The sequence below is a fragment of the Oryx dammah genome, unplaced genomic scaffold, assembly GCF_014754425.2.
Source record: "Oryx dammah isolate SB20612 unplaced genomic scaffold, SCBI_Odam_1.1 HiC_scaffold_29, whole genome shotgun sequence".
Classification (NCBI taxonomy): Eukaryota; Metazoa; Chordata; class Mammalia; order Artiodactyla; family Bovidae; genus Oryx; species Oryx dammah.
Genome location: NW_024070213.1, coordinates 3,420,441 through 3,446,220, shown reverse-complemented (window position 1 = coordinate 3,446,220; position 25,780 = coordinate 3,420,441). Strand labels below are relative to the sequence as shown.

General features: G+C 59.1%; 1 protein-coding gene across 1 annotated transcript; it reads left to right on the top strand.

Annotated features, from left to right (window-relative positions):
* The first annotated feature begins 969 nt into the window (after positions 1 to 969).
* On the top strand, positions 970 to 25,323 carry TTC38 (tetratricopeptide repeat domain 38). The gene is made up of 14 exons (XM_040234537.1): positions 970 to 1,061; positions 2,021 to 2,098; positions 4,887 to 4,968; positions 6,407 to 6,578; positions 7,584 to 7,757; positions 9,147 to 9,222; positions 12,435 to 12,554; positions 15,269 to 15,328; positions 16,219 to 16,257; positions 18,157 to 18,238; positions 20,315 to 20,480; positions 21,517 to 21,676; positions 21,888 to 21,961; positions 24,253 to 25,323. The coding sequence occupies exons 1-14, from the start codon at positions 1,029 to 1,031 to the stop codon at positions 24,344 to 24,346; spliced, it is 1,410 nt and encodes a 469-aa protein (XP_040090471.1). The 5' UTR covers positions 970 to 1,028; the 3' UTR covers positions 24,347 to 25,323.
* Positions 25,324 to 25,780: the final 457 nt, after the last annotated feature.

Here is a 25,780-nt window from a genome sequence, read left to right as displayed (position 1 = left end):
GTTTGAAAGGACGGGGGCCTCTTAGGTGGGGTCCAGGGAAACCAAAGGCACAGGCCTGCCTGCTGCAAGAACACTGCGTGTGTGAGTGAGCTGGTCCTGACTCAGTTTGGGGTTAGTGGCCGTGGAGGTGGTGAGCTGTGGGGAATTCGGAGAAGATGCACGTGCTGATGCGTGGGCTGTCAGAGGACCGACTGCGTGATTTTCAGGGCCCTGTGCAAAACCACAATGTAGGCACCAGGTTCAGAGATGGCCAAGAGTGTCGAGATGACCACAGCAGAGCTTTAAAGCGAGCACGGGGTCCTTCTAAGTGTGAGGCCCTGTGCAACTGTCCAGGCCACACCCAGGACAGAGGCACCCAGGCTTGGGGCCCTTACAGCACGGCCCCTGGTCCCACTTGTTCAAAGATGCTCCTAGCACCCAAAACCAGCTCTGGACCCAGGCCCTGCAGGAGCACAGGTCAAAGGTCTGCAGAAAGCCCTTCTACTTGCAAGGGTGAGCAGGAGGGGAGGGGAAATGTCACATCACCTTCTTTTTGGTCTCAAAGACACTTTCCCTCCAAGCCACTTACAACCTCTATCCTGGAGAGGGTGCAGGGCAAGCTAAACTTCAGGTCACAATGACCTCTGTGAATGCGCATTTCGACGATTGGGACCCCTTTCTCCACCCCCACCCCCGCCCCCACGCGCCAGAGTTTAAAAGGGACCGCTGCCCCAGGGCTCCTCTGCCTCCCAGGGCACTGCAGTCACCTCTCAGAGGGTTCCCATGGAGAGGGACTCCCTCATCCAACTCCCCCTCCCATGCCCGCCCTCAGCCCCTGCCGCCCCTGGTTCCTGTCTGACCGGTAGGCGGGGGCTCACACCAAAGCTGCCCGCCTGGGGAGGGTAACCCTCCGGGCGGGGCGGGTGTGTCTAAAGCAAGTAGTGGGCGGGGACTTCCCCGTCCCGCCCCCAGACTCGTCCCGGAGGCTCGACACCCCGCCCCCACGCGGAAGGTCGCGGAGCCCGCACCGCGGACGCGGAACCCGCACCATGGCGGCCACCACGCCGCTTCGCGACTGCCAGGTACCGGAGGCCGCCCTCGGCCCCGCATCCCCGGGGTGGCCCCGCGACATGTGGGCTGGTAGGACTAGAGCTTCCTGGGGTGCGGTGGTGGCAGGGCCCCCCCCCCGACAGCCCCGCAGGCGTCCCGGGCGCACCGAAGGCGCCAGAGGATACTCCCTGGTGCGCCCCACCACCGAGAGATCTGTGGCAGGAGGCCCGGCCCCTCGGAGACCCCAGATCCTCCTAAACAGCGTAGCCCAGCAACCCCGCAGTCCCAGGGAGGGGAGGCCGGGCACTGAAAGGTGTCGTCTAGGGCCCGCTGCGGAGGGGAGCCGAGGAGGAGGAGCGAGGGGACCTGCCCCCACTGTCACTTGGAGGGGCCGCCGGCTGTGCTCGGGGAGTAAGGGGAGCGGCCTGTGCCCCTGGCAGGATGCCTGGGCCGCCAGTACAGTGCAGAGTTCTGAGCTCTGGAGGTGTTCCCTAATGTCTGACTGAAAAGTGGAATGAGAGGAGTCGCTTTGGTGGTTGGCACCTTGCAGGCCAGGGAGAAGGACCAGCCCCTGGTTTTGGACTCCAACTCTAGCCCCTCCTTTGCCGGGGCACACCCCCCTGCAGCCTGATAAGTGCCTCCCCCCTGCTCAGCGTGGGAGCCCACAAGTCCCAGTCACCCAGGTATCCTCCAGAGCCCCATTTCACAGAGGGGCCAAAGGTCAGAGGGAGGGAGGAGCTTGCCTGAGGGCAGTTGGCTGCTCAGAAGTCCCTGGCAGTTACTTAGGAATGGCCCCACCCAGGATTCAACTCTCTTTGAACTGCACCATCTATGAAATCTGGGAGTCCACACCTGCCCCACAAGGATGGGGCTTTTCCAGGCCTATACCTGCAGAGTACAGGCATCAGCACCTTCGGGGTTTGGGGGTGGAGGCTCATGTGTGCTCCTTGGGAAGGCTACAAGGAATAAGACCGCTTCTTGATGTGGGCAGGCGTGGAAGGATGCCCGGCTGCCGCTCTCAACCCCAAGCAACGAGGCCTGCAGACTGTTTGATGCCACCCTGACCCAGGTATGCCTGCAGAGGGAAGGGGCAGTTCCGTCTGTAAAGATCCAAGAGGAGGTTTCTTAAATTGGTGAATGATTTTTATGTTCATGAGATTATGTTTGGTGTGTCTCAGAGCGGCATTTATTTGCGCCGCGAGGACATGATGCTTCCACATGGGCACCGTGGTCTCTAGCTTCCATCCGCATAGCTTGCTTAAGGTTACAGCCGAACTGCCGTTCGTGTCGAACTGTCCAAGTAGAGCTGGTCAGTGGGGACCGCATACAGGCATGGCACTGGAAGCTTTCAAAGCTTTCCCACTTTATCCTGATTTTATAAACATTGCAGCCCGTTAACCCCACTCGTACCTGGAGTTATTGTACCATGGTAAACTCGAGTGTAGAAAGACTTCCTGGGGACCTTCATGATGCTTTGAAGCATCCTTGCACTGGACCAACGGCTCAGGCCACTCCCAAGTCCAAGTCAGTGGCTCAGAAAGCCATGGATACTTTTTAAGCTGCATGCAGACTTGGGCAATCCAGTGCAATAGAATCCATGTCCTCTGTATCCTCAGGATTGGGGAACAGTTCCACCTTCCCCAGGACATAGCTGGGAGGTCCTCCAGGCGGCGGGCATTGGTCTGTGAGGGTGCTGGGGTTTTTGGTGTGGACCTCCTCCATTTAGGACATGAGCCACCCCCCCCCCCCTCCTGGGTCTAATCTGTGAATATACTGTTCCACCTGTGGCTGTTCTAAGACCTTCCACCGTATCACCAATCATTTCTAACTGCAGTGAAGGAGCCTAAGATAAGGTCCAAATACTTTGGTTGACAGGTAGGGGAGCTGAGGCCTGGAGAATGGGGCTGACTCCTGCAGTGAGTTAAGAGGGGCAGGACGCACCTGGGTCTACACACCTTGATGGAAAATTAGGGCGGGGCTCTTCCAAGAGCAGTAAGGCCGCTACCTACTGATTCCATCCATGTAGCATAAGGACTGAGGAAGCTGCTAGAAACATAAGGGCCATCCAAGAGACACCTGGTGAGATGCTGTCGGCTTGCCCAGGGCCTCCGCCGTGTGCAGCTGAGCTCTCTACCTACCTGTTTGTCCCCTTCCCGTTTTGGCTTTTGCAGAACATGATTTGTTACAGGAAAAATTCCCCAGTGCGGCCCCATGCTCCAACCCCTGCCAGTGTGTATGCTCTCCCATGCATCCTTGTCTCTGTGCCCAACTCCCCTGTGTCTTGTTAAAATACCACGTGCTGATTCTATATAGATGGTGGTTGGGTATCTGATTGAGCACATTCTAAAATCTAATGCATTATTATGGTTTTAGGATTTTTTTTGTTTTTTAGATTTCTCTTTTGATGTGGATCATTTCTAAAGTCTTTATTGAATTTGTTACAGTATCCTTTCTGTTTTATGTTTTGGGCTTGGGCCACCCGCCATGTGGGACCTTAGCTCCCCCAGCAGGGATGGACCTGGAAATGCAGCCCCTGCGTTGGAAGCACACAGAATCTCAATCCCGTGAACCTCCAGGAACGTCCCACAGAGTTTTAAAAACCAGGTTAAGGCCTAGTTTTTCCCCGTGGTCTGGTGGCTACAGCTTCATACTCCCAATGCTAGGCGGGGTTCCCTCCCTGGTCAGGGATCCTGCCTGCTGCCACTGAGCTCCAATGCTGCCGTAAGAAAGATCGGGGATCTCCAGTGCCACAGCTAAGACCCAGTGCAGCCAAATCAGTAAGGAGGCGTTAAAACAGAGAGACTGGAAACAAATTGTCAAGAGTGAGGATGAGATGAAATTAGGATGAAAGTGAAAGCCGCTCAGTCATGTCCAGCTCTCTTTGAGACCCCAATCAATTGAGTCCAATTCTTATAGTCCATGGAATTCTCCAGGCCACAATACTGGAGTGAGTAGCCTTTCTTTTCTCCAGGGGATCTTCCTAACCCAGGGATCAAACCCGGGTCTCTCAGATTGCAGGCGGATTCTTTACCAGCTGAGCCACACAAGGGATGCCCAAGAATACTGGAGTGGGTAACCTATCCCTTCTCCAGTGGATCTTCCTGACCCAGGAATCAAACCCGGGTCTCCTGCATTGCAGGCAGGCTCTTTCCCAGCTGAGACACCAGGAAAATTAGGACACGTTTGATCTATTAGCTTGTACGCCTCTTCCTCTTTCTCTTTTAATATATTTTTAAATTTAGTTTTGGCTGCACTGGGTCGTCACTGCCGCTCAGACTTTCCTCTGGTTGTGGCTAGCGGGGGCTTCTCATTGCAGTGGCTCCTTCGGTTGCAGAGCGTGGCCTCTAGAGCCTAGAGCACAGGCTCAATAATCGTGGCACATGGGCTCAGCTGCTCCATGGCCTTTGGACCGCGGACCAGGGGTCGAACCCGTGCCCCCCGCATCGGCAGGAGGATTCTCACCCCTGAGCCGCCTGGGAAGCCCTTCCTAACTTCTGTATTGGATGTTTACTATGGTTCTTTTTTTAAAAGAATAAATAGAAGTACCCAAATGTCCAAGGCCCTCTTGAAGCTGAGGAGGCTGACACTGTGGGCAGGTCACCTGTCAGGAATGACTTTCCTTTAAATGCGTCATTTTGGGACATAGAGGCCTCACTAGCCCTCAAAAATGTGCTTTGAGTTACATGTATTAAGTCTCTTCATCTGAAATGCACCCAGTTACATTTTCTTTGAGTTGAGGTCCAGAAAATACTCAGTGTTCTAGAAAGAAAGAAAGAAAAAAGGTTTCGATACATGCCTTCATTTACATGAACTGAAAGCTCCCTTGGGACAGCTTTGTTTCACCTTTTAAATTTCAGTACGTAAAATGGACCAACGACCAGGGCCTTGGTGGCCTTGAGGGCTGCCTGTCAAAGCTCAAAGCAGCAGATCCGACCTTTGGTGAGTGATGCTTCCCCTGGGTTGAGGGCCGTGTTTCATGAGTCCAGCCCCTTACTGGTTCTCTGAGTACAGACCTCAGCTGGGCTGCAGAGGGCAGGCCTGTGGTATTGACCAGGTTAGGAGGAAGGGAAGATCACAGTCACCACTGTGCTTGGAATAACAGCTGCTCCCATAAAGATGCCAGTTTCTATAGAAGGTGTCTTTCAAATGTTTTCCTTAATTGTATAGTAATTCTGCAAGGAAGACTCTGATCCCATTTCTCAGATGAGGAAACTGAGATTCAGACAGAGTAAGAAATACACCCAAATCTACCCAACTGGTAGTTGGGGATCTGGGATCAGACACGGCTCTCTCAATCCAAAGCCTGGAACCCCCTGAAACACAAGAAGTGGCCACTGCAGCCTCTCTGCATACTGGTGAGGCCTCCCCCTAGTGACGCCCTGCCCTAGAGAGGCTGAGGCAAGGGAGACTGACCTGGGGACAGGGGCTTGGTCACAGGCAAGCCATGTGCATGGCAAGCATGCGGGTCAGCTCAGTACATTCCAGAACCCCAGCAGGGTAGCCCCAGTCTGGGTAAGGTTCTGGGCTGGGGGAAGGGCTGAGGAGGGGAGGGCAGCAGGGACTCCCCCTTTCACCCCCGCCACCCTCTGCCATGGCCAGGTCCCACTGAGGGCAAGGGGCACAGAACAGGGAATGAAGGAAGCTGTCAGGGGAGCTAGCCGCTGGGCGTGGGCTCAGGCTCTCAGCAGACCCTGGTCCCAGGTCAGACGCGGGGGCCAGGTGTGGTCCCAGCACTCTGGTTGGGTCCTAGGTCCCAGACCCAGGCTAGGGACTGGAGTTTGAAATACCAGTTGACATCCTTCCTCTGTCAGGGTGGGGGCTGGCAAGCCCAGGTGGGACCTGGGGGCCTGCACACCTGCCAGCAAGGCTGCTGCAAGGGCTGCAAGGCACTGCCACCCCCCCACCAGTTTTCCTCAGCCTCCAGGTTCTCAGCGCAGGAAGGCAGCCAAGACAGGATCGTGGCTTCTGTGCTCTGGGGGCCAGCTCCCCGACAGCATCTACTGGGGGTCCCTAGGAGGCTCTGTGCTGGTGGCGGGGATAGTAGCAGCTGATGAAGGAAGCAGAGGGGCTTCCGAAGCGCCCCAAGGCAGCCCCTGACCAGCTCACCTGGTGGGGGGAGCACAGGCCACCCACACACTTGTGCTCCCTGGAGTGTCCTGGCTGGAAAAGTGTTCGGGGGGCGGGGGCAGGATGTGTTAGGATTGCTGCACCTCCACGCGCACCGTGAGGATCCGAGCTTTGCACTGTCGGTGGGGACATAGCCTAAGGCCTCCTGACTTGCCCCTCCTGGGATGTGGGGTGTTTATTTCACCTGCGGGGCCTGCCTGGGCTGGGCAGGACCGTCTGAATCACCAGCTCTTTTCCCCCTTTTCGCCAGCCATGGGCCACGCCATCGCTAATGGCCTCGTGCTGATTGGCACCGGAAGCTCCGTGAGGCTGGACAAAGAGCTGGATGCGGCCGTGAAGACGATGGTGGAGATTTCCAAAACCCAGCCCCTGACCCACCGGGAGCAGCTGCACGTGTCTGCAGTAGAGACCTTTGCCAAGGGGTGAGGGGCCTCCCTGGGCCAGGGGCTGGCGCTCCGGGGCCACTCTCGCTGGCCGGCACCGCAGGCTGCCCCAGTGCTGTGCAGAAGGGGCTGAGGGGCGATGCCCACCCTGCCTCCCATGCCTGTCTGATTGAGAACCGCACCTTGTCTGCCGCTGTATCCTCAGCTGACTGAGGACATGGTTGGTTCAGATTCCTAGTTTGACATTCAAAGCAGCTTATTTGGTTTCATTGAATAGGTTGGTTATTATTTTCGTTACAAAAATAATTGCCACAGTCCATGGGGTCACAAAGAGTCAGACACGACTTAGTGACTAGATAACAACATCAGAAATAATAGGATCACAGTAAAGAAATAGATAAAAGAGAGAGGAAGACCCATGCCCTTAGACTCCTGGTCCTAACACACCAGGTGAGCGTCTGCCCATTGCCCCCTGCCCCCGGGGTTCCCACCTGTCCCCCTGTGTGTCCTGTGCCCCCAGGACAGCCCGTGTGTCTGCTCGTGCGGGGTGCCCGCAGACCTGGGGGACCGGAGCTGACAGTAGAGGTGTGTCTGCTCGTGCGGGGGACCGGAGCTGACAATATAGGCGTTCTGAAGCAGTGACGTCCTGGTCTTCCTGGTGTTGCTGCTCTTCAGTTGCTAAGTCGTGTCTGACTCTCTGTGACCCCACGGACTGCAGCACACCAGGCTCCCCTGTCCTTCACTGTCTCCTTGGAGAATCAGTGTGAATGTCAGCGCAGGGCTGGAATTCTACCTCTCAGACTGGGTACATGGTCTCAGGTGAATTGGCAACTTGTGAAACCAGTTTTTTTCTTTTGCTTGAATTAGAAAGTAAAACCTCCCAGTGGCTTTTGCATTTTCTGAGCCACAAGCTGACACAGAAGCGTGCCTGTGTATTTTAAGCAGCTCAGTGCGAGCTGTAACACTGGCAGGAAGGGAAGCCCCTTCCACTCGCCGTGTGTGAACTGATTTCAGGGTTGCTAAGACACCTCTCTTGGCTTCCAGGAACTTCCCGAAAGCCTGTGAGCTGTGGGAGCAGATTCTCCAGGACCACCCAACAGACATGCTGGCTCTGAAGTTTTCCCACGATGCCTACTTTTACCTGGGCTACCAGGAGCAGATGCGAGATTCTGTGGCTCGAGTTTATCCCTTCTGGACGCCTGACATCCCCCTGAGCAGGTCGGTGCCTGCGAGGAGTCACATCATTCCTGTCTCAGCCTCTCTCCTCTGCCCTGAAACTCATGAGACTGCTGTTGCTATTTCCTGTTTCTCCGAAGTGAAAAGGTGGGAGTTCCCTGGTGGTCCACGGGTCAGGCCTCTGTGCCTGGGTTGGACCCCTGGTCAGGGAACTACGGTTTCGCCCCAAGTCTCGGCCAGAAAACAAAAAAGTGAAAAGGCTTCGTGTCCTCATTTGATCTTTATGCCATCCTGGGAATGAAGTAATACCATCATGTATCAGTCAGTACAAAGTAGTTTTTGCTGTAGTAACAAACATCCTCTAGCTCTTTTGCTCCACTTCTTATTACGAGAAAGGCGGGCTTCTCCCTCCTGATACGTGTCCGTCAGAGGCGAGCAGAGGCTCTGGGCCCATGCCATTGCCTCCCTCTGGGATCCCAGCTGGTGAAGCCACTACTCTCTGGACACACCAGCTGCTAAGAGGAAAGAGAGCTCTCCTGGGGGACTTGCAATGACCTCAGTGCTCAGAGTGAAGTGCTCTGAGTTGCTGGCCAGATCCAATCACCCCCCCCAGGAGGCCAGGAAGCACAGTGCCACCACGGGCTGGAAGGAGTGGGAGGCTCGGGCTACCTGTGAGCAGGCCGAGGGACGTCCACACGGGCGCGCCTCCACTGCGTCTGCATCACAGGATTGTTGTGAAGGGCAAGTGGATTAAGAGATTGAAGGGCTGTGTTAGGGTTCTCCAGAAAATGGAACCAATAGGATGTGTGTTTGCTGTTATTTGGCCACTGAGTTTTGTGTCCGACCCCATGGACTTAGCCCGCCAGGCTCCTCTGTCCATGGAATTCTCCAGGAAAGAATACTAGAGTGGGTGGCCATTTCCTCCTCCACGAGATCTTCCTGACCCAGGGACAACCCAAGTCTCCTACGCTGGCAGGCAGATTCTTTACCACTGAGCCATGAGGGAAACCCAGGATATGTATAGCTATAGCTATGTTATTTACACACACAGAGGGGGAGAGAGAGGGCGGAGGAGGGAGGGAGGTGTATTTATTTTACCGAATTGTCTCCGGTGACTGTGGGGACTGGCAAGTCTGAAACCATTCCAGTCTCTGCCTTCATCTCCACCTGACTGTCTGTCCTCTGTGTGTGTCTCCGTGTGTCTTCCGCATCCAAAACCTCCCTCTCCTTTCTCTTATAAGGACACCAGTCATTAGGTTTAGGGCCCACCCTCATCCAGGATGACCTCATCTTAACTTGATCTGATAATGAGCTGCAAAGATTCGAATTCCACGTAGGGCATATGTCCAGACACAACCCTGCACCCGCCGTGTCGCGGGTGGAATGGTTCCCATCCATTTTTAACAAATGATAATTTTTGTTTGTTTCCAGCTACGTGAAAGGCATCTATTCTTTCGGACTGATGGAAACCAACCTCTACGATCAGGCAGAAAAGCTCGCCAAAGAGGTAGGTGGGCCCTTCCCGAGGTGTGGGAGCCCTGGGGGAGCGGTGTCAGGGGGCCCAGAGCAGGCCAGGCTCGGCCCCCAACTCTGCACCCCATTTCCTGCTGGGAGGGCTTGTATTAACAGAGAGGGTGGCTCCCTCTGGCCACCTGTGCCCCCCGGGTCTGCAGAGCTACCTTGCAGAGGTGGGGAAGGCCCGTGAGGCTCCATCTGCCCCTCCCGCTCTGGGCCGCATGGCGTGGCGGCTCTGCACACCCCGGTTCCATGTCTCCAGGGACCCCCCGTGTGTTCTGGACCCAGAGTGCGTAGGTGCGAAGCGGGTGTCAGCGTTGCTTCCCCCACCTGGAACTGCAGGTTTCTAAGCGTCGCTGATAGCACCAAGCCTCTGGGAGGGGACCCTTAGGTGCTGAGTGAGGCTTGTCGCCAAAAATCCACTGAACTCTCAAGTTAGGAAGGAAAGAAAGGGAATTTTACTCGAGCCAAACTGAGGATTGTAAACCGGGAAGCAGACAGTTCTGAGCACTGTTCTGCCTGTTAGAGCTTGAAGGTACAGTCGCCTACTTTTGTGAGACAAAGGACCGAACATCAAAATGACATCCTGATATTTTCCCTAAAGGCCACCAAGGACACACAGTCTGGATAAGCATGAACAAAGTGAGCAGCGAGTCACCATGCCCCGCTGCAGAGCTGCGAAAGGGCAGTGTTCTCACACTGCTAGCGTCGGAAGAGAGGAAAGACTCCATCTCTAGGGCCGAGCAGGCGCTCCCTTCTTTGAGGAGCTCTGGTCAGTGTGTGATGCAGGCGTGTGCTGCACATCAGGGAGCCAGGGAGGAGGCCCGAACAAGGACAGAGAGGATCTCAGGCTTAGTTTTTCTTGTCCTGCCTTAAAATATAAATTTGATCTCATCAGGCTGCTTCGGGTGGGCCCTGACCTGGCATTGGGGCCTGCTGGCCAGGCCTTCTCTTGTGTACCACCTCCGCCAGAGGGAGCCGCAGCCAAGGGTACAGAGCTGGGTGGGATGCTAAGTGCTTCCCGCAGGCCTGGCCCCTCCCTCTGTGCTGGGGCTCATTGGCTGGCCGCTACCCTGGCCGCACCCTGGACAGCCTGGCTTGCAGGCCCCAGGGCCCCGGCTTCTCTGACTCAGAGGGCCCTCCTCCAGCGCGTCCCCTCGCAGGAGTAGAGACTGAGGCCCAGGGAGGGACCACCACGTACCCGGGAGTGAAGGCCGCTCCTGGGCCTGGCTCAGGGTGGCCCTCACTTGGACGTGCCCGGTCCATCTGCTGGGTGCAATGCCATGAGGCCCTGAGCCCTTCATCTCTCAGAGGAGGGCAGCCGGGCTCTGGGAGGCCAAGGCCAAGGCCGCCCAGCCCACAGGCGGCAGCGCCAGGCTCCCCCAGGCTGCCTGAGCACCGTCCGTGCTGCCTGGACAGACCTGCTCCCCAGCTCCCAGCAGGGCTCTTCCCCCAGACGTTGCCCTGGAGGGCTCCCAGCACCCTCCCCCTCCCCAGGGGGCAGCGGTGCCCTCCTGGGGCCCCAGGGCACATGGGTCTCTGCAGACCTCTGGGCTCACAGATAGAGGCGGGACTTGGCAGGAGGTGGCAGGGTCTGTGACGCAGTCCCGAGTCAGGGCTTTGAGGGGGGGACACAGGGGACTTCATGGTACTCTTGGCTCTGTGCTGGGGGACCAGGCGTCACCTGCCAGGGGGCCAGCTGCAGGAAGGTCCCCTGGACACCTTGGCATTGGGCCCTCCTGCTGGGCGCCATCTGTGTGGGCACCTGTGGGTGGCAGGATGGTTCAGGCAGTCAGAGGGTGACCTAAAGGTGAAGGGTCACACAGGAGCAGGAAGGGGTGACGTGGTGGGACCCCTTCCCTCCCTTCACACTTGTTCTCCTGCGGGCTCCCATACGTGGACCCCAGCACCAGACCCCTACAGACAGGTACTGGGCAAGGCCAGGCTTCTCGGAAACTGAGAGTAAGCGCCACAGGCTCCTCTGGGATTGGGAGAGGCTTCATGATGATGACACCCGGGCCTTATCTGCAGGCTGAACCCCCAGGGCAGAAAGAGCAAAGGGCGGCCGCGGGGAAGGGGAGCGGCAGGCCCCGGGCTGGCTGATAGACCGAGCACTGATAGACCGAGGCTTACGGCAGAGGTGGGCAGGCCGGGTGCTGGGAGCAAAGTCTGGGGACAGCAGGGCCAGGCCGCCCTGACCAGGTGGACTCTGCCCCAGGAAACTGTGGGGGAAGCAGGTCAGCAGGGAGGGCGGCCACGATCCCCACAGCGGGTGAGAGCAGCCCCTGCCCTGAGCCCCGGCCCTGCGCTGCACCCCCGGGGTCTCCTGCAGCGTCCTGGTCCTGTGGGGCTCCGCTCCAGGCCCCCGGCGTCCCTGCAGGCGGGCCCCTTCTCTGTCCCCATGCGGACCAGACGGGCCGGTGCAGTGGGGCTTCACGCCGCCTGCTGCAGCGCAGACCACCTGGCAGGGGCCAGGCCAGGGGCAGAGGTGAAAGGCACGGGGGCACCGAGGTGGCAGGGCCGGGGAGGCCCGTGGTCGGGTGTGAGGGGCCTGGACCCGTGTGGGTGGTCCCCAGGGTCGCGGGGAAGCTCAGCTTCCTGCCCCGTGCCGGGTTCAGTAGGCGCTCAGGAGCCTCTCGTCGCTCCGCCATGTTGTCCCTGGCGAGTCCACCAGTCCTGTGAGCGGCTGTCGCTATTACTAGCAGTATCAGAACGAGCCTCGAAAGCCACACGTGTGGTCCTTGCGTGTGTGTGGTCCTTGCGTGTGTACTAGTCGGTAGGGCAGCTGAGAGCCCCCGGAGTCCATACACACTCAGAGTCCACTGGCCTCCACGGCAGCCCCGAGAGGAAGGTGGAGAACGCGCTGGGCGGCGCGTTGCGCATGACTCAGCTGTGTACCAGAGGCTTGGGGCAAAGGGCCTGGATAAGCTCTGCTTTGGAAAGACCCCACTGCCACCCCACTGTGCGGCTCTGGGCGGGTCACTCAGCCTCCCTGAGCCTTAGTTTCCTCATCCGTGAAGTGGGCACTGGCACCCTCGTTGGCAGCATCCGGTGTTTGGTTCACGGGCTGGTCTTTGGGGTCGTTACTTTGAGGCAGAGCCCAGGCCCCTGGCGCCCTTGTGCTTGGGACGCCTCGTCACCAGGTGGCCTGACTCACACCTCATCTTGCTTTGTCCTCCCCCCTCCCCCTCCTCACCCACGTAGGCTTTATCCATTAACCCGACGGACGCGTGGTCAGTGCACACCGTTGCGCATATTCACGAGATGAAAGCGGAGGTCCAGGAAGGACTGGAGTTCATGCAGCACTCAGAAGCCCACTGGAAGGTATGGTTCTTGTCCATCCACCTGCCTGGAAAATTCTATCTGTCCTCCTAAATTAAGCTGAGGATTAACAGATAGGGTTACTGGGTGCAGCTTAGTTTTGGGGAAACTTATGTTCCGCTTGGAAGCATTCCTAGCAAACCACAGGGTCCCCTGGGAGCCACATGGCTCCCCAACACCTGCCAGCAATTTGCAGGTAATTCTAGAATTGGTCGTGGCCTGAGGCACTTGGCTGTAGAAGAAAAATTACTGGGTGAACAAGAACCGAGGCTTCCTAGGTGGCTCAGCAGTAAAGAACCCTTCTACAATGCAGGAGACTCAGGTTCGATCCCTGGGTCAGGAAGATCCCCCCCTCCCCCCCCCGGAGAAGGAAATGGCAACCCACTCCTGTATCCTTGCCTGGAGAATCCCATGGACAGAGGAGCCTGGCGGGCTACAGTCCACGGGGTCACAAAGTGTCGAACACAACTGAGCGACTAAACAACGGCAGCAAGCAAGAGCCTGGCACTGGTGAGAACCACGAAGGCTCTGAGCTGCCTCCTCTGCCACTGGCTAGAGGGCTGGACACGGACCCCAGAGCCACAAAGTGTCCTCAGGGGGCAGCTGGTGCAGCCAGGGGCCGACGGGGTGGATGAGGGCCCAGCGACTGTCTGCAGGGCTGGCATGCAGGGGTCAGGTCCCTGGTGGGGCAGCGGCACTCATGCCATCCAGACCCCTCAAGCCCTGCCAGGCCCTTCCTGGGGCCTGACCACCCTGGGGCCTCCCTGTGCCCGCCTGCGCCCAGCTGCGGTGGCCCTCCATCCTCACCCGTGCCTCTTGTCCTTGGGTCTGTCCCTGGCACACACCCGGGCTACCTGTCCAGGGGTGGTCTGCTGCCCTGCCCTTCTCTGGGCCCCAGTGGGCACCTAGTAGCGGGTGGTCAGCTACTGAGCAAATGCAGGTGAGAGCAGGAACCGGCAGGGAGCAGGGGCTGGCTCGGCCACCTTGGTGCCCCCCAGCGGCTCCCCGGCCCAGGAAGGCCAGTGAGAAGTCATTGACAAGAAGGCAGCATCCTGGCCTCTGCGGGAGGGGTGTTAGGTAGAGCAGGCGAGCAGGTGCAAGGTCAGCTTGGAGAACTGTGACGGCATTAGGTTCAGACTCACGTCTTTTTAAGGATCCCTAGACCCTGGGCCTGACCTCAGCCCTGGGTGGGGAGTGGGGGGCGCAGTGTGGGTCGGGCCCTGGACCTCAGACTCCCCTGGCAGGTACTGACCCTGCATGGAGGGGGCGCCTGGGCGTCCATGCCCTCCGAGGGGGAGGCTGGGGAGGCCTGGCCAAGGCCGGGCCATTTGTATTCATTCCATTTACTTCCTGCCCCAGACTCTGGATTTCCTGGGCCTGGGTGCTTGAGGCCTGGCCTCTCCCCAGGGCAAGAGCCCAGTCCCTCTGAGCCTCAGTTTCCTCATCTGAAAACCCTGCTGTTGCCACTGCCGTGAGGCCCCTGGCCCCAAAGGAGCACCCTTGGACGCTGGTCTGACTCTCTAACACGAAGCAGCCCTTGATGGCTGGGCTCATCTGGCAGGCACTGGGCCCCGACGCCTGTGCATGGCCCCTGCGGTGGCTCCTGGCGGCCTCCAGCCTGGCTGCACGGCCCAGGGGCAGACGGCGGGGCCTGCGGCTCCCCTTCCCGTCCTCCAGTGTCTGCCCCCGGCCCTTGGCTGCCGGCACTGAGCTCAGTTCTTCAGGCTCCAGTCAGTGTCCCAGGCTTTACCTCATCCCAGGGACCCCACTGAGAGTCCTGCCCAGGCATCTCTGTCTTCAAAAGGCCCATCAAGTGGAGCCAGCAGCTCCCAGCATGACCACAGCATGACAGGGGCACTCTTGGGGGTATGGAAACCCAGAGGAAGCATCCTACCCAATTGAGCTTGAGGGGGGGGAAGCAGTCAGAGAAGGCTTCCTGATGGAGGCAGCCTATGAGATGAATGTCGAAGGGTGAGTAGGAGTTTGTAGACAAAGGACAGGGAGGTGTAGGATCACTGTAAACAGAAGCTCGCAGTGGCCTGTGATGGAGGGGAGCTGGGAGGATTGAATCCTCAGACATAGGTGCCAGGTAGATGTGGGCCATGGAGGAGGCAGGAGGTGTCCAAGCAGAGAAGCAAGTGTCTGCTGCAGCCCTGTAGGCTGGCGTTCGTGGTGGGGCCCAAAGCAGAGCAGCCGCAGCCATCCAGGTGTCGCCCCTGCCCTTTATCCCGTGGGCTATGCCAGGACCTGTGGAGGTCCAGCCCTGGGCATAGCTGTCCGTCAGGCTTTACTGGGACGCCCTGCCTGTTGGGCACAGTCGGCCTCTGCAGCCGTTTGGATGGACTTCCTCATTTTCTCCACACCATGCCTCAGGAAGGCGAGGCTTGGGGTGCCAAGCGGCCCCCTCTGGGTGGCTCTGGTTTTCCTGTCTCCTCGTCTTGGGGCTAAGATGCCAGCCTGCTGTAGCCTCAGCCCCCTCGGTAAATTCAGGCACACCGCTTGCCGAGGCTCAGGGGCCAAGGAATGGACAGGCGTGGACTTGCCAGCCAGGGCAGCCGAGGCAGGGGCTGGGAATTGTTTCCTGCACCCAAAGCTGCGGGGCTCTGTGTTGACGTGGACAGCAGCTGCTTACCCGCCGCCCCTCCCACCCTATACCGCCGCCCCACCGCCCGACCCTGGGCTATCAGATGTTTCTCACTCTCTTGTTCTTTCCCCAGGACTCTGACATGCTTGCTTGTCATAATTACTGGCACTGGGCCTTATATCTGATTGAAAAGGTAAGATGGCCGGCCGTCTTACCCTGCAGAGATGGAGGGCCTTACGTCTGAGTAGGGTCTTACCCTCCAAGGGAAGAGAGGCTCCCCCTCGTGCTGCTCTTCCTGCCCTGCCGAGCAGGGCCGTGTCTCTGTGCGTTTCAGCGGTGTTCTCGTGCGGTTGGGCCCTCATGTTTTCAAACAGCTTTTCAGGTTTGAACTCCTTCAGGTATTTCCCGCCGTCCTGCACTCAGAAATCCTGTACACACGTGTGCCCTTTGTGGCGACAAGGCAGCTCCAGTGTGAACTGCTCCAAGGCAGCCCCTGGAGTGAGCTGCCAGGCCCGCACCCCATGGTTGAACCCGAACGAGCCATGGGACCCTCACAGTGCTTCACCCCAGTGGGGGTGCGGATGTGGGGCCATGCTTGACCCCAGCGACCCCACCACTGGGTCCCATTATAAGGGCTCTTCTTACAGTTTGTCGTAGAGAAAATCTAGAAGCTCCCTAAAGGTCCAAAGAGAAATGCTTGGAAGGTAAGGACCCGGTAAAGATATGCAGAATGCAGTAATATAGCGTCTTCGAGAACGCGGTGACCCCAGCTGAATGGGCCATGAGGGAAAGAGGAAGAAACTGTCCTCGGAGAAATAGATGAGAGAGCTCACAGCCGCTCGACAAGCGCCTCATGCGAAAAACGATGCTTGCGCGGAAAGGGCTGCCCCAGCAGCAGCTGCTGCCGTGTCTCCTGCCTGGGGAAAGGAGGGCGGGGGCGGGGTGGGCTCCTCTCCTCCCATCCCGAGACCCACCAAGCTGTGGGCAGGCAGGCTGGGGCCTTTGTCGAGGCGTTTTCAGTTCGTGTCTCAGCATCTCATCTCACCTCCTCCCCGTGTTAATCCCGGAACTTCATTTTTCCAGGGCGAATACGAGGCTGCATTGACCATTTACGACGACCATGTAAGTCCACGCTTGCACTCAGTTCAGTTTATCGTGTCAATTTACCTTCAGTCTCGAATAGCTCCCTGATCCAGTCTGTGTTGCCCCAGACAGACCCACAGCCGGAGCTGAAGCCCAGCTCTTGTGCAGGACCTCACAGCGTTGATTCTTTCCAAGGGCGGTGTTGAAACCCGGAACGGGATTTGACTCTGCTCGCCTGTGGGCATTGGGAGATTGCTTTCCCAGGTGGCTCGGTGGCCAAGAACCCACCTGCCAGTGCAGGAAATGTAAGAGATGCGGTTCGATCCCTGGGATGGGAAGATCCCCTGGAGGAGGAAATATCGACCCACTCCAGTATTCTTGCCTAGAAAACTTCATGGGCAGAGGAGCCTGGCAGGCTACAGTCCGATGGGTTGCAGAGAGTCAAACATGACTGAATTCGCATGCACACACACACCCACCCCCACCCCTGGGGGCTTCGGGAGAGTGCATGTGTCAGATGGTCATCTCTGAAATCTCAGGCTTCCTTCTAGTCATTTAGAGTGCCTTTATTTGGTGAGAACATTGATCTGTCTGAAATGGTTTTGGCAGTGCTGCGTCGCTTGTGGAATCTCAGTTCTCTGACCAGGGATTGGACCTGGGCCATGGCAGTGCAAGCACTAAATCCTAACCACTAGACCACTGGGGAACTGCCAGGAATTTTTTTTTTTTTAATTGTAGTAAAATATACACTGGGGCTTCCCAGGTGGTGCTAATGATAAAGAATCCGCCTGCCAGTGCAGGAGATGCGGGTTCGATCTCTGGGTCGGGAAGATCCCCTGGAGAAGGAAATGACAACCACTCCAGTATTCTTGCCTGGAGAATCCCATGGGCAGAGGAGTCTGGTGGGCTGCAGTCCGTGGGGTCGCAGAGTCAGACGCAGGTGAGCACTAGATAAAGCGTGCGCAGCGTATTTTACCGCGGTAGCCAGTGTAAGTGTACACTTGCCGTGGCAGCCAGTTTGTATGGTTACCGTGGTGACCGCTTTACAGCTGCGGTTGCCATGGTAAGCAGTGTACATGTACAGCTCTGTGGCATCCAGTACCTTCACACTGCAGTGCAGCCTTCGCCACCATCCGTTCCTGCAACTTTTTTTATCTTTCCAAACTGAAAATCCCCACCTACTCAACCCTAACAATTCCCCCTCTCTCCAGGTCCTAAGTATATGTTTGAAAGTGAAAGTGTTAGTCACTCAGTCATGTCTGAGTCTTTATGACCCCATGGACTGTAGCCCACCAGGCTCCTCTGTCCATGGGATTCTCTAGGCATGAATAATGGAGTGGGTTGCCATTCTCTTCTCCAGGGGGTCTTCCTGACCCAGGGATTGAACCCAAGTCTCCTCCATTAGCAGGCAGACTTTTTTGAGCCAAAGATGTCTGTTTAAAAGAAAAAAAAAAACCTAACTCAACTTCTGGGCACCCCACTGTGGGCTTAAGAACAGAGTCTGGGGCACAAACATGCTTGTGATTTGAGGATCTGAACCCTGGAGAAAAATGCTCTTACAGGAAACCCTATATAACTTTCATTCTATATAAGGCACTCCTCGTGATAGGGAGTGAAGGGTGACAGGAGCTTGTGGGGTGGGGTGCAGACCCACCAGCTGAAGATGGAGTTGTTATCAGGCCAGGCGGTGACACGAGGTGAGAGGTGGGCCAGGGCCCGATGCCCACTCTCCCAGATGCCAGTGCTCCGGGCTCTTTCCCAAGTCTGTCCAGTGTCCCTCGGGCACCCGGAGCGGCCCAGGCCCTGGAGCCAAATGGCCCTGAGGGGTGGGTGGAGGGGACGCTGGCGGTGGCTGCTGTGAGCTGAGGGCCTGGCCCCGACGGCCAGACTCGGGCGGTCCCTGCAGCCCCTCACCCCCCACCCGCCCTTGTCTTCCAGATCCTCCCCAGCCTGCGGGCCAGTGGGGCAATGCTGGACGTGGTGGACAGCTGCTCCATGCTGTACCGGCTGCAGATGGAAGGTAGCCCTGTCTGCCTCCTGGTTCCTCCCCTCCCGTGTGACGAGCGGGAGGCGCTGTGGCTGGGGCCCAGGCCGGCGGGAACGCCTAAGCGAACTTCTCCAGGGCCTGCTCTCAGCCCCGGGACAGCGTGGCCTCAGGCCAGGGGCCAGGCCCCCGCTGCCCTTTCTCCTGGTTCCCGCTGCCCCTCGGAGTGCAGGCCTCCAGCTCCGAGCCTGGCGGGCCCCCGCTGTTCCCGCAGCCTACCTGCCCGGCTTGCAAGGCACAGGCGGCACCTGGCCACCCACCTCTGGGTGCCACCTCAGTTTCTCAATGCCCAGGGATTTCAGAGAGAAGTGTTTCTCAACAGTGTCACCCGATGCTTGGACGTGGCCGGGACGGGGTTGGTCGTACCCCTGGGGGCCACGGAGGGCTTCCGGCCGACCGCTGGGGGTACCGGGTGGCTCTCCCCTCCCTCCCAGGTTCAGCAGAGCCAAACCCCTGCCCACTCTAGGGCCCGGGTCAGTGGGACAGAGGGGGGACGAGGCTGTTACTAGAGTGTTCTGGGAAGGCTTCCTAGAGGAGGTGAGATGGAAGCCACGGAAGTGAGTGTAGGGTCTTGCCAAGGGGCCACGGGAAAGGACATCATAGCAGGGAGCGGCCTGTCCAGCACTCCAAGGACGGCCGCCGGGGGCCTGTTCCAGGGGCGAGCGAGCGGCATGGTCCGCGTGCTCAGGTGGAGCGGAGGAGGCTGAGGGGCGGGCATGGAGAGTGATGAATGCTGCTTTTATCTGGGTCTTGGAGGGCCTGTGGGGCCAGGCTGAACCAGTTCCGTCCAGCAAGCGGGCTGAGCTGGGGGAGGCCAGGCTGGAGGCCAAGGTACCCTCGAGGGGGCGACTGGGCTGCGACACCAGAGCCCAGCCGGGGGGGCCTGTGTCTGCTCAGCCAGAGCTCTCCAGAACTGGGTGGGGAGGGGAGGGCCCGGGGAGCTGAGTCCCATTGACCCCAACCCTGTGGACCCTGCGTCTGTGGAGGCCCAGTTAGGTCCTCAAGCCTGGGCCCCCTGAATGCCTATGAGGAGGGGCTCAGAAGGGCCGGGCCCTGGTCTGGAGGCTGGGAGGCCCCATCGGGGTGCCGTGGGGCTGGGGAAGGGAGAGGAAGGCCACTTGCTTCCTCACTGCAGAGTGGAGCCTCCAGGCTGCTTTCAGTTGATGGGCAGAGACATGGAGGTCCAGGGCAACCACAGGGTCACAGAAGGGACGCGAGGAGCGGGGCAGTGGGGGTCGGGTAACTCGCAGGATCCACAAGGGACGGGAGGGGAGGTGGTGTGAGAGGGCAGAGCGGAAGGAACAGTCTCGAGCTGGAAATACAGACCCAAAGGGGTGCTTAGTTTCTCAGTCATGCCCGACTCTGCGACAGCTCTTTGCAGCCCCATGGACTGTGGCCCGCCAGGCTGCTCTGTCCGTGGGGTTCTCCAGGCAAGAACACTGGAGTGGGTTGCTATGCTCTCCTTCAGGGGATCTTCCCAGCCCAGAAATCGAACCCAGGTCTCCCGCATTGAGAGCAGATTCTTGACCATCTGAGCCACCAGGGAAGCCCCAAAAGGAAGACCCCAAGGAGGCTCTTTTGAATTCTGTAGGTTCTGACTGCCCCCTGCCCTGTGTCAGGGGCCTTCCCAGTGAGAACCACGAGAGGAAGTTTTACAGTGGTTTGGCTTAGTCGCATCTGACTCTTTGCAGCCCCATGGACTGTACCCACCAGGCTCCCCTGTCCCTGGGATTCTCCAGGCAGGAAGACTGGAGTGGGTTGTCATTTCATTCTCCATTACAGTGGTTTGGGGTTTGTCAAAGGGGTCAGAGACTTCACTGAACACCCTTCCATAGCTTTTATTATTTTGATTGAGTTTCTACCTTACCTATCTGCTACTTTAATGATTAAACAAAGTTAACGTAAGCCAGGCCCACAGGCCTAAGCCTGAGGCCAGATGCCACCTGCCAGCTTTGCGGGGCTTCCTCACGTGGAGCCACCTGTGGGGGCCAGAGGCTCCTGCACTCAGCGCTTACGCCAGGCCTGCGGGTGTCCCTGTGTCCGTGTCCCCAGGTGTCTCCGTGGGCGAGCGGTGGCAGGACGTCCTGTCTGTGACCCGGAAGCACAGCCGAGACCACGTCCTGCTCTTCAACGATGCACACTTCCTGATGGCATCCCTGGGTGCGGGGGACGCCCAGACCACGCAGGAGCTGCTGACCACCCTGCGGGACGTCAGCGAGTACGTGGAGGGCTTGGGGCGGGGGGTGGGGGCGGTGCGGCAGACTGCCTCTGCCTGCTGGGAGGCTGAGCGTGGAGGCCCCAGGTGAGCACAGCCACACAGATGCCCGTGGAGGGCCTCTCCCAGGGGTGCCCCTTAGACGTGCATCCTCCGAAGGCGTGCACCCCAGGTGTTCAGTCTCTGCCAGGTGTGCGTCCCTGCGGGGCGTGCCCTTGGAGGGTACAGTTGCTTCCCCCTGGGACACAGAGCAGTCTCTATCCTCTAGGCCTCAAGGTCAAGGTCAATGTCACGCCCAGGGGAGGCAGGGAGGCCCTGGAGCCAGAGGGACTGCCCCTTACTGGGTCTCAGCTCTCTGCTCTCAGCCTGTTTCCTCGGCTGGTGGGACAGGCTGGTTTGGGGGCAGTGTCGTGGCGCCATCCCCCACATCAATCACAGCGGGGCCAGAGAGTCTGGGGAGGCACAGTACAGGCCGCCAGGGATGTGGCCAGCCGCCTCCCGACTGGAGGGCTACGGCTGGGGACCAGGAGCGCTGGCAGTTGTCCCGGCTGCCCAGGGGAGGGTGACACCCACGGCCACTTGCCTTGTTCCTCCTCTTGGGGCTTGGCCATAGCTTAAGGCCCCCAGCCCTCGTGACCCAGATCGGCCACCTCCGGAGGGCCCTGGGAAGATGAGGCCCACCCCAGCTGTTCATTCAGTCCAGGGGCGGCACCATCTCCAGTACCAGCCTTGAGTTGCTTTCCCTGCAAGGTCGGCTCTGCTACTCCCATTTTATAGATGAGCAAACTGAGGTCAGGCATCAGGACACTGGCCCGAGGCCACAGCACCATTGAACTGAGTTGAGAGCCCTGTTCTCTCCCGTCCCTGGTGGCCTGTCCTCCGTCAACCCACCTGATCAAGGCCCCTACTGTGTGGGGCACGGAGCCAGGGACGCTGGGCTGAGGAGGAGGCCACCCTCTTAGGGACCTGAGTCAGGTGGGAGGCCGACGCGCCGTCACGGGGGCAGCCCAGGGCTGAGGGCACCCTCTCGGGCCGGCAGGTCCCCGGGGGAGAACTGCCAGCACCTCCTGGCCCGCGACGTGGGGCTGCCCCTGTGCCAGGCCCTGGTGGAGGCCCAGGACGGGAGCCCTGACCGCGTGGTGGAGCTGCTCCTGCCCATCCGCTACCGGCTGGTCCAGATCGGAGGCAGCAACGCCCAGGTGAGCCCCAGCCTCGCGCGTGTCATGCAAGGGCCCTGGGGCCAGGAGCCCCCACAGTCCGCAGCCCCCGGGCGCCTGCGGGGTGGGAAGGTCCTTGTGGTTCATACCCCTGTGAGCTTGTCCCTGAGGACTGGCCGGCCTGCAGTGGGGAAGGGGGTCCCCACCCCTCGTCCTGCGTCATGGGGTCTCACGTGCCCAATGCATCTTTCAGAGAGACGTCTTCAACCAGTTACTGATTCACGCGGCCTTGAACTGCTCATCCGGCCTCCACAAGCACGTGGCCCGGTGAGTTCCTCATTCTGGCCCAGAGCCCAGCCAAGAAGGACCCCAAGCACAGCCCCTCTCACTCGGGGGTCTCCCCCGGACTTCCAGGGGCCTAGAGGCTCCCCCCTGCCTTGGCCCAAGGTGATGCCTGTCTCTAAGCCTGCAAAGACACAAGGCCCCGAGGGTGCCTGGTTCTCCCCTCTGAGCATCTGCAACTCGACCAAAGGGGCTGAGGGCCCTGCCTTCAGCGCCCCCCACCCGGCCCCCGCAGCGCACTCCTTGTCCTGGTCATGCTGAGCTCGTTACTCATGCAGGCCCCTGAGCCTTCACACATGCCACCCCTCTGCCCGGGAGGTCCTTCCTTCTCCTGCACCACTGACGCCCACTGAGCTTTCAGGCCTCGGCTTACGTCCTGCCAAACTGTGCCAGGTGCCAGGGGGAGAGGTGGGCGGGCAGACCCCAGCCAAGGCTGCCAGGAGCTTCCCTCTCCTGCAGGGAGTAAGTGGTTCATCCCACAAATGTGTGCGTAAACGCTGTGGGCGTGGGCACACTGCCCAGGACGCTGTGATGGAGGGGCTGAGTGGACGGGGGCTCAGAGTGGGAGGCGGCCCCTGGAGGTGACATTCAAGGGGACTCCTGAGACCAGCAGGTTTAACCAGCTCAGAGGTGATCTGCTCAGGAGGAGGGGTGTGGCTGGAGGGTTGGGGGTGTCGGGGTGGGGGCACCCCAGGAAGAAAGCTCTGGGAAGCCAGCCACAACCTTCATGCTCCCACCCCCGGCTCCTCTCAGCCCCACTGGCCCCAGTGCCCCGGGGCTGAGATGAGACCCCCTCCTCGCCCAAGTCTCCTGGCCAGCTGGAGTGCCAAGGGGAAAGGGGAGCCGGGGTGCCGGGTGGGCGGAAGGGGTGTCCTGAGGCCCTGTGAAGCTGCTGCTGCAAGTCCAGACTGCACAGGGGGCCCTTGCTGGACTCTAGAGGTTAGAGGTCCGGTGGAAGGGGCCAGAGTCCCTGCAGCCCATGGCAGGCAAGGCCCAGCTTCCTCAGTGGTGGTTCCAAACCGGGCAGTGCAGGTGTTGGTGGCGGTGATGAAACAGGCATGGATGGTGTGTCCCACGAGTATGGACAGACACACAGGAAGTGGTGACAGCCTGTAGCACCCTGGACGCACGGCCCTCTCTGCCAGCCCCCTGCGGCCACATGCAAAGCCGCACACATTCTCTAGTGCTGGAGCTGCTTGGGGAGCTCCATGCCTGGTGGCAGCTGGGAGGGAGGGTGGGGCCCTGTGGACAGAGAGATGGGCAAGGCCTTGAGCAGGGGAGCCAGGGTCAGCTTGGGGGGCACAATGCGGTCCACTCTGGGGGTGCTGGGGAGCCCACTGCCAGCGGGGTACCCTCCTGGCGTCCTCACACTGCTCAGACCCCCTCCCCTCCAAAGCAGAAAGCCTCAGCCCCCTGCCATGGTGTCCGCAGCCCCAGTGCCAGGCCCAGCCCCTTAACCCTACCCTTAGTGCAAAGGATCACTATGGCCAGTTGTTTGGGGGGTCTTTGTCTTAAATTATCCTCCCTTGTTGAAAGCTGGAATTTCCCCCTCACTGTCCTTTTGGCCGCTTGATCCCCCAGAACATTCTCAAGCATGTTGTTGCTCAGTTGTGTCCGGCTCTTTGCAGCCCCGTGGACGGCAGCACGCCAGGCTTCCCTGTCTATCACCCACTCCCAGAGCTTGCTCAAACTCATGTCCATCGAGTCGGTGATGCCCTCCAACCCTCTCATCCTCTGTCGTCCCCTTCTGCTCCTGCCCCCAGTCTCCCAGCACCAGGGTCTTTTCCGGCATTCTCGGGCGTGGTCCTCCCCCGTCTCCATAGTCTCGCCCCACCCTCTGGTCCAGGCACTCCTTATGGCGAGGGGACACGCCCCCAGTCCTGGGGCAGGTGAGGCCACAGTGGTGTGCCCACCCTGAAGCACTCTGCACTTGGGCATCACTGGGACACTCCCAGGGTGCTCTCCAATCACCGACGGCCTGGGCCAGCATGAAGACGTGGGGCGGGAGCCCAGGCTTTCTCAACCTCACAGCGCTGCCCATCTGCTGTCCGCTCCCTACCCCTGACAAGGCCCTGTCTCCTGCCTCTGGGCCTTGGTCCCACCTGTCCCCTGGGCCGTGATGCCAGCCCCTCCCTCCACCACTGGGTGAGGGGGCTTCTTGCTTTCTGCCAGCTCAGCCCCAGCCCATGCTGCTCGTGTCCTGCCTTGGGGTGGAGAGCCATCCATCCCCCAGCTTCTAGAAGGTTCCAGCACCGGCCCTGTCTCTCTTTCCCCAGGAGCCTTCTGATGGAGCGAGATGCCTTAAAGCCCAACTCCCCCCTGACCGCCAGGCTCATCCGCAAGGCGGCCGCCGTCCACCTCCTGCAGTGAGCCGGCTTGGCTGCCCAACCCGCGGGGCCTCTGTGGCCCTCAGACCAGCTGCTACATGGGCTTTGCAGGGTTACAAGTGGCTGGGGCCGGTTGGCCGGGCCTGTAAAGCAGAAGGCCCTGTAACCAGCAGTGTTACATTCTCAGCATGGTTCCAAATCTTCTTCTAATCCTCGCTCAGGGCCACAGCGCAGTTTCAAGCAGAGCCTAGGTGGGGGCTGCTGTTCCACTTGCCTCGAAAACCGTTTTCCCAGGGGACCCTCCCTTACACCTCTCAGTTCAAGGGTTGGAAGCCGGGGGTGGGGTGGTGGTGGGCTCAGCTCGGGGAGGGGAATCTCCCATCCACCCCTAGGGGCACCCCTCTCTCCACTCTAGGCCGCCCCTGGGATAAACCCCATCATTCTCCCTTCCTCTCTATATTCTGGAAAGGTTCTGTTGTTCCACCTTTTGGGTGAGGGTGCCCATGGTGGGGAGTGACTTGCCCAGGGTCCCAACTAGTGGGGGCCCTGTGCCTCCTGGGAGACAGGGGCTCCCACCTCAGTGCCTGGGCCCTTAGCCCTTCTGCTGTGTCTGCAGAGATGTCTGCAAGCTTCCCCTGGGGCTTTAGTGACAATGATTTGGGTTGATTTTCTCTTAATTCTAAACTGCACATTGTCAACCATGATTCTTAAAAATTTTTTACTTCTCATGGGAGTACAGTTGATTTATGATATTGTGTTAGTTTCAACAAAGTGATTCAGTTATACCTATACATATGTCTGTTCCTTTTCAAATTCTTTTCCCATTTAGGTTGTTATAGACTATGGAGTAGAGTTCCCTGTGCTCTGCAGTAGGTCCTTGTTGATTATTTTTGTCATCCATGATTTTGATCACATGTATGCACACTCGTATCTGCTGTGCTCTCTGAGGTGTGAGGATTGAGCGTGGAGGTAGAAACCAAAGCCTTGTGATTTGGCTTTAACAAGATCCGAGCCAGCGTTATAACTGCTGCCTCTGTCCCCCTTCCCGCGGGGAACCCGGCCTTGACGTCCAACTTGGTGGTGCTGTGAGAGGCAGTCTCAGCCCACTGGAGCTGAGACTTAGGTTCCTTCAGTGCAAACTGAAATTAGGGTAGGGACTCACGGGGCAGGGAGGGGGCAGGTCTTCCAGGAGGCAGGAGACACCTCTAAATCGACTGGACACATTTCCTGGGGTTAAAAGACATTAGTTGATTGGCTCCTTTGCCTGACTGTTACTGGGTGGGCACCTCTGACCCTCCTCCATGTGCCAGGCCTGGGCTGGGTCCCGGGGAGACAGGCTTCTCCTTGAATGTGGGGGTAGATTAGGGCAGTGCGTCAAGAGCAGAGTCATTACAGTGGGGTCTCAAGAGGGGTGCTGTCTGCCCCCAGGAGTTAGGGACACATCCCAAGGGGAGCCTGCCCTCCCATTCTGAGCTGT